At 48.5% G+C, this 8,214-nt stretch overlaps 1 protein-coding gene across 2 annotated transcripts in view; it reads left to right on the top strand.

The window, feature by feature from the left end:
• The first annotated feature begins 560 nt into the window (after positions 1 to 560).
• The window catches only part of ATG101 (autophagy related 101), a 12,287-nt gene continuing 4,633 nt past the window's right edge, over positions 561 to 8,214 (top strand). The window contains exons 1-2 of one of the 2 annotated variants that reach the window (XM_044678254.1): positions 561 to 801; positions 7,403 to 7,700. In XM_044678254.1, coding sequence (XP_044534189.1) covers positions 746 to 801; positions 7,403 to 7,700 — 354 coding nt within the window. In that variant the 5' untranslated portion in view covers positions 561 to 745. Of the gene's footprint in view, positions 1,034 to 7,402; positions 7,701 to 8,214 lie in introns of both variants that reach the window. The other variant, XM_044678255.1, reaches the window with a different exon arrangement.

Here is an 8,214-nt window from a genome sequence, read left to right as displayed (position 1 = left end):
CAAAACAAAACAACGAAGGGATTGCTCAAAGTCACAGAGCTGAGCTGTGACCTGTATCTTTACATCTTCCGTTCCAGCAAGGACTTGGTCTCTCCATCGTCTTGGAGTGGAGGCTCAGAGACATTTAGAGACTAAAGCATCGTCACACAGCACTCCGCAGTGCAGCGCTTGGGGAACCACGCAGATCTCTCAACAATCACTCAAGGGCTCCTATTTCGGGCCATTCCCTACCGGGAAATGCAGCTTGTTCGTAGTGTTACCCCCATTCTCCCTCCAACCCAAGTCAAAGTTACTCTCGGTACTCTCTCGAATCTGAGCCAGAATTTCTGCCCGGGTCTACGGCCACGCCTTGGAGTTGTAGTAGCCTCCGGAGAGTCCTCCGGTCCAGGGGGCGAAAGAGAGCTTCCCTTGCCCTTCTATCGGCCCACTCCCACTTCTCTCTTTGCCGGAAGTTGGGCTGCTCTTTCCAAAGCACAACAGCATCTCGGTGGTTGGGGAGGAAATGGAACGGGCAAAAAAGGGGTGAACTTCGCAGAGTTCAATCTCAGAAAGGAACGAATGGCGAGGAAAGAAGAATTTTATCTCCAGAGAAAGGAAAATACATCTCATGATGATAAAAAATTATGAAAAGAGCCTTTTCTGTTGCTTCGACGGAACAGATACGCTTCTCTTCCCTTCACCCCTCCCCGTGGCGGGGAGCGGACGATGGAACAGGCTGACCCCAGCCCTCTGACTCGAGGGGCGGATGGTAGAGTCCTCAGGCTCCACCCCCCAGGTCAGTGGATGGTTTCGGCCGAAGCGGTGAGTGAATTACTTCGGCCTAGACTCGCGGGGATTCTGCGGCCCTTGTCCCCTAGCTCTGTGCGCCTGCGTCGCTCCCCAGGTGCCAGGGTCTCGCGCAGTGGGACCCCGGGAAGGACCGGGCCAGGCGGGACCCCGGGGGGTCTCGGGGCGGGCGAGGATGCACCGACGGTAGCGGCGCTGAGGGGCCTCCCGCCGCCCTAACCGCTCCTGCCCCCGGCGTCCGCGAAAGGTAGGGAGGCCCCCCTGGCCGCAGCGCCCCTCTGCGGGTGCAAGGGGCCTGCCATGCTCCTCAGACACGGACCCACAGCTTCTCTCTCCGTAGGATAGGAGGGAGAGTGGGCTCAGACCTCTCCCGGCCTGGCCTCTGCGGCCACCAAGTAGTTACTGTCCCCGAAACCGGCGCCGAAATACTAGTCTTTACGGTTTACCCGGGGCTGGCTGAGCAGGCGCCTAATAAGTGCTTGTGGGATGGAATTACCGTAATAGACCGACAGTAGCACCGTTTATGGCTAAGCAGGGCCCGGCACACAGCAGGCGCCTTATAAGTGCTTTTATGGAATTGAATTTCAGTAACAGTAGCACCTTTTATGGCTTAGCACACAGTGGGTGCTCAATAAACGTTTATGGAATTGAATTACAGTAACAAAGATCAGCACTACCCTCTGTCTTAGAATGGATACTTTGTCCAAGAGCAGTAAAGGCTGGGCAGTGGGGAAGTGACGTGCAGAGTCAGAGCTGGGAAGTGTTTGAGGCCAGATAATTTTCTATTTAGTATGAGCTGGTTTTTTAGGGGTGGTGGTGGTGTTGAGGAGCAGGGTGGGGGATTCACAGGAAGGATCTAGGAGTTCCTAATTTTGCAGTGGAGACAGAGGAGTAAATTTAGTCTTAAAAGGATGTGGTTAGAGAAAGTTTTCTCCAAAAAATAGCTTACAGAGCTTTGTTTAGAAGGGGATCTGAATCTGGCTAAAGTGAAGAATGGAGTGATAGTCTTGGGTTTGGACTAAAAGCCTATGTGAAGGAGGTGGGTGAAGAGAAAGGAGTTGTTTTTTTCCCCCAAAGTATAATACTGAGATGCTAGGAGTACATCTATATATAATACAGAGGGCGGTGGGTGGGGTTTGAATTGAAGATTATGCATTTGACCCTTGAAATCAAATTTATCAATTGGTTGCTGAGCAGAGAAAGAAGAGAGCCATATGATTGAGAAAGATGAGTTTGGCAAGCTTTTGGATATGTAAGGGAAGGTTCAAATGCCTTTTTACTGTCTTTACTATGGGCGGTGGTAAGGACTGGACCCTGGGCCACAGCTGGGACTGGGGAGCCTCAGGGTGTTGACTAAAACTTATGTTGTGTCTTAGATTGTTGTGGAACCGTATGAATTGTTCCATTGAGTCAGGGGAAGTTGGATGACATTTGTTTAGACAGAGCAAGTCCAAGGAAGCCACCAGTTTGATCCAGATCCATTTGAAAATGTACAGAGATTCTGGAAAGGTTCAGAGTTTAGATCAGTTTACAGATGAATGATCTAGAATTGGGTCACTAAGGGAAAGGAGGATAACGCAGAGAACACCATTGACCTTTGAGGCAATCTATTCCTTCTGCTCTGACCAGCTTCCCTGGGATTTTTTCTGGATGCCAGATAGTGGCCTGGCCAGATCTTGGGACTAACCCAAACCCAGAGGGATGCTCAGGAAGTCTAAGAAGGGACCTTAGGAATTCCTAAAATGAGTGGGGACATAGGATTTAGAGAGGAGCACATTTTTTAAAATGAAAAAACAAAACAAAACAGAACAATCCTTACTTTACTGTCTTATCTAGGCCAGTTGGGTGGCTCAGTGGATGGAGAGCCTGGGTTCAAATCTGTCCTCAGATGCTTCCTAGCTGTGTGACCCTGGGCAAATCACTTAAACTCCCATTGCCTACCCCTTACTACTCTTCTGCCTTAGGACATGCACAGTATTGTTCTACACAGTATTGATTCTAAGATGGAAAGTAAAGGTTTACCAAAAAAGAAAGAAAGAAAAAGAATCTATTAGTTCTAAGGCAGAAGATGAGTGAGAGTTAGGCAGTTGGGGTTAAATGACTTTCTCAGGGTCATATATCTAGGAAGTATCTGAGACTACTTCTGATGGGGGGAAGCTCATCTTTTAGGTTAAGGGAAAAGATTTCAGAGATCCTAGGGCACTGCAAGAAAAACTGAAAGAAGGCAGGAAATTTCCTCATCAACCCAGTATAGAGAGGCTACAAGGGGAGGAGCACAGGTTGCCAGGCCTGAATTCAAATCCCATCATTACCTGTTTGACTTTGAACACATCCCTTAGCTTTTCTGGGCCTCAGCTTTTTCAGTTGTGGCTAAAATAAGATTTGACTAGATTAATTAAAGGTCTATTCCAGTTCTCAAGAGCTTAGAAAGCTCTCCTAGGGGAGGCTACTTTGAATTTGGAAACAAAAAAAGAGAGACGGTCCTTGCATTCAAGGAGTTTCCAGTCAAGAGAGAAGAGTGAGTGTCTCCCATGGGTATGAGTTAGTCAGGATGTGGGAGGTGGATTGTCCCATGCAGGGAAAAGCAGCTAAAGCCATTTGACCTGTGGGAGTCTGAGGTGTGAGGGAGGAGGAGGAGTTGAGGCTAACATTAAGAAGCTGGATGACTAGAAGGCTGGTGGTTGTCTTGACAGAGACAGAAGTTAGAAAGAGAAATTTGGGTAAGGAAGAGAGGAGATTTGGATTCTCATTTCTGTTGGGTACCTCCAGGATATCCCACTGGAGAGAGAAGCTGTCCAGTAGAGTTCTGTGATCCTGGCACTGCAGCTCAGGGGAGAGGGCTAGATAGAAGCTCCTCCTGTGTGGGGATTGCTTCATTCTTTGTAAATGTGTTCTCATGCCAAGTACAGGGCCTGACACATAGCACAGGCTTGATGAGATCCTCGTGGATGATTCACCTCTGTGGAATTGAGTCTGTGGTACTGATAAGATCACCCAGGCAAGTGTGGGGCACTGGTGGTGACACAGCATGAAGAGGAACCAGGACGGAGCAGTGCCAGAGTGTCCCCGGCAGAGCTGAGGATCCAGGACAAGAACCCCTTCATTATCCAACGTTCTTCATTGCCTCTCTTTCAGGCTTCATGCTCTTGCTGGGGATACCCAGACAAACCCGAAGTAGCCCTGCCCTCACGGAGTTCATATTCTTTCAAAGGAGACCACGTGGATATGCAAAATGAAGTTAGTTGGGAGTGGAGTAGGAGGTGAATCAGGATGGTATTTGAACTGAGTGTTGATTGGGAGTTAAAGAGGCTCTGTGTGAGGATCAGTAAGAAGGCCAGTCTGACTAGACGGTAGAATTCATGAGCCTGGAAAGGGGCCGGATTATGAAGATATTAAATATGGAACAGAAGAGTTCCTTTTCCATCCTTGGGAAGTGATAGGGAGCCATTGGAGTTGATTGAGTGGTGGTGGTGGTAGCTTACATGATCAGCTGGGAAGAGGATTAGAGTGAGAAGAGATTCAGATTAGAGAGACCATTTAGGCTGTTGCCAGGAAGAGTAGAGGATAACTTAGAAGTTGGATGCCTAGAAGGCTGGTGGTCACCTTGTCAGAAACAGAGATGTTAGATATGGGCAGGGAAGAGCAGACAAGGTAGTTGGTTTGGACTTCTATTGTGTACAGAGCAAGTCTGAGATGACAGCCAAGGCAGGTCCAAGATTTTGGTTCTGCAGCTCAGGAGAGGGCTGGAGACAGAAGCTCCTTCTTCAGGGGTTTGTTACCTGAGAGGAGGGAAAAGGAGAGCTAAAAGCTGGGACAAGGGGAGCTGTTGGGTGAGTAGAGAAAAGGAAACAGAGGTTGTGGAGGTTTGACAGCTGACAGGATGTATGAGGTAAGGGAGAGGGAGGAGCTCAGGGTGAACCCCAGGCTTCCCAGCTGGCTGTCTGGAAGGCTGGAAGTGTCCTTGATCTGAATAGAGAGGCTCAGAAGAGGGATGGGTGACATGGACCAGGAGGACTAGGTTGTGGGCGCTGATTGGGTCACCAAGTGAGAGTTTCCCAAGAGCAAAGTGGCCAGTTCAGAGCCCTTTGGGATGCCAGCAGAGGTCAAGAGACTGAAGAAGGCGGGTTTAGAAATGGAGAAGTGGTTAGAAGGCATGGAGTGAGCAATTTGAGTTAAGTCTGGAGATTAGGCAGCTGGGATTAGTATGGCCTGAGAAGAGAGTCTGTGATAGAAAAGACAGTGAGTGCAGGTGGCTTTTTTTTAGGCATGTGTTTGTTAAAGGGAGTCCAGGAGCAAAGGACAGTAACTTGAGGGCATGGTAGGGTCCAGTGATGGTGTTTTAATGATGGAGGATGCTTGGAACCAAGGAAGTCGTTAGGGATAGATGGAAGATGGAGGTTTGGGGGATGGTTGAGGTGGAGGCTTCCACAGGAGAAGGGACCAAGAGCACAATCCACACTGTCTTCAAAGCCTGGAGCAAAAGATGAGAAACTTGGGGGTAATGTTGAAGGAATTTTCTTTGGAGTACTGGGGGGAGGTAGGTCAGCATAAATGGCTTCTTCTATTTTCTTCGTTTTTAAAAACCTTTACCTTCCATCTTAGAATCAGTATTGTGTATTGGTTCCAAGGTAGAAGAGTGATAAAGGCTAGGCAGTAGGTGTTAAGTGACTTGTTCAGGGTCATTCAGCTAGGCAGTGTCTGCAGCCAGATTTGAACCCAGAATCTCCTGTCTTTAGGCCTCCCTTGCTATCCATTGAGTCAGCCAATTTCCCTTGACTTATATTTTCTCAGTAAAATTTGAGTCCATGTCCTCTGCTGAGAGGCCAGGACAGGAATTTGGAGGAAGAAGCCTGAAAGAAGAGATGGTTTAGAAAATTTCCTGGGCAGTTACTACTGTTGAATCTGTCAAGGAACAATGAGATTGCTGTGCAGCAATGAGGATCTGGTATGAGGCCCATAAATTTTTAGTGAACCCAGTTAGGATGGTGTGTGATTTCTTTCATTATATGGGAGGCTCATGGTGGAGAAGAGCTGAGGATGAAGTGGCTTTAGGAGGCAAGAAGGCACCCAGAAAAATCTTGGAGAAGGTCTTTGAAACCCTGGGGGAGAAATTGACATTTGCAAATAGTCACTACCATTCATTCAACAAACAAATTAAGTTCCAGTTTTTTGCAGTGACTTGGAGGAAAATATATGGGACAAGACCCCTGCCCACAAAGATTATAGATTCCTAGGAATTAGAGCTGAGAAGTCCTGGATTTAGAGATAATCCAATCCAGTCCCCTCATTTTATTCTTGGAGAATCTTGGGTCTCCTCAGGGATGATAGATGATTTACCCAAAGTCACACGGGTATATTGGATTTGAATTCTCATCTTCTGACACCATAGTTGTTGTTTTCTCTTGAAACAATGCCTGGATTGGGAAGATTTGTTTCTTACTGGGAGTTCAGGATCTAGGAGAGGACAGACTTTCCTCATCTTTGATCAATGGGTTGAGGGTACCAGGATCTAGAATGCCCAAGCTGAAGGAACAGTAGAAGGGAAGAACCTGGGCAGGCCCAGCTATTAGGGACTTGTGAAGCAGCAGCCTAGAAAGCCATGAAGGGTAGCTCTGAATTAATGCAAAGACTCAGATGGAGAAGTTGTCGATGCAGAACGTATTAGGGGGCCCAGTGCCTCTCCTTTCTCCTCCCATTTCCTTCTGAAGGATCATACATCAGTCATTAAATATCTGTTGAGGGCTTGCTCTGTAAAAACGCAGTGTTGCAGGTGATCCAGAGGGAAGTGGAAAGATGCACTACCTTCTGTGTGAGAAGAGCAAACCACTGTCAGAGGAGGAGTTAGGTCTTGTGGCAAGAACACAAGATAAAATATTTCTTTTAATATCTTTTAATTTTTAAATATACATAATAAAATTTAATAATTTTTCTTTTAATATCCTGTGGCCATCAACGGGGGCCCTTTGGTGGCCACAGGATATTAAAAGAAAATGTCCAGCACATCTAGGGACTCCTCTCAGGAGGCTTTTTGGACAGACAGACAGGGATGAGCCTGGTCCAGGAGGAGGAGAGTTTAATTTTGCTCTGTAGTGGTTGGGGGATGCCCACATGGATGAGGGTCCTGCTTCCTTCCACCTCAGCTCTTGGGTTGTCTTCATTCTAGCTGGCAGTGTTTCCCCAGCTCACATTAGGTAGCTGCTCCTCTCTTGTACTGATCCCTCTTGTAAGATTGTAAGCGCTTAGAGAGTAGAGGTTGCCTTGCTGTATCTCTAGGTCTCTCTCCCCCCAGGGCCCTGCACATTGTCCCACCTTACCCACAGTGGGGCTTGATAAATGCATGTTGGGTGAGTTTGGATCCATTTATGTGTGTGTGTGGGGGGTATATGTGGGTCACTGTGTTTGAGGGGGAAGGTGCCATCTTTCCTAGCTGGGGAGGGAAGAGCCCATCAACCAAGGAGTACAGGATTGATTAGTGGCCACATGAGATGCAGATAGCGAAGGCTCCATGAGTCTGGGGTGGGGAGTCTGTCAGGGAAGGCTTCTGGGCCTGTGGGCAGCACAGCGGGGTTTGTGGTGGTTGGAATCCTCAGTGTGTCTGGCTGTACTTTCCCCCCAGAGCCAGCCAGCCCCCCGCCAGGTTGGGAGCAGCCAGAGGCCGGGGGATGAACTGCCGGGCCGAGGTCCTGGAGGTGTCCGTGGAGGGGCGGCAGGTGGAAGAGGCCCTGTTGGCCGTGCTGCACACAGTGCTCCTGCACCGAAGCACTGGCAAGTTCCACTACAAGAAGGAGGGCACCTATTCCATTGGCACTGTGGGCACCCAGGACATCGACTGTGACTTTATTGACTTCACCTACGTGCGGGTCTCTTCAGAGGAGCTGGACCGGGCCCTGCGCAAGGTTGTTGGGGAGTTCAAGGTAGGCTGGCAGCCAGGGTTCTTTCACTCTGGATTAGCTTTTCTCCTCTCTTCCCCATTCCTACTAGGATCCAGTATGGTGTGATGCCAGGGGCATTGAGCAGGCAGTCAGGATGCTTGGCCTCCACACTTACTAACCCTTAGCCTCTGGGCTTGTCTGCACATTTGTAAAATGAGGGCAATAGCATTTACAGTCCTTACTTAAAGGAGCTAAGAAGGCACTCTGGAAACCTTAAAATGTTGGGTGTTATTCTGTGGCTCACTTGTCTGTTTGGGTTCTGATGTTCAGGTAGGTATTGCCCTTTTCTGCCCAGCAGAGACCCTCCTCTATCCTTTGACATTCCTTAGTCATAGTACCTTGCAGGTTCCTTGTACCAGACTCTCTCTCTCTCTCTCTCTCTCTCTCTCTCTTCTCTCTCTCTCCTCTCTCTCTCTCTCTCTCTCTCTCTCTCTCTCTCTCTCTCTCTCTCTCTCTCTCTCTGTCTCTGTCTCTCTGTCTCTCTCTCCTTCTCTCT

This window comes from Gracilinanus agilis, chromosome 5, assembly GCF_016433145.1.
Source record: "Gracilinanus agilis isolate LMUSP501 chromosome 5, AgileGrace, whole genome shotgun sequence".
NCBI classification, from domain to species: Eukaryota; Metazoa; Chordata; class Mammalia; order Didelphimorphia; family Didelphidae; genus Gracilinanus; species Gracilinanus agilis.
Note: the sequence above shows the minus strand (reverse complement) of the source record. Positions and strands in the feature narration are given on the sequence as shown.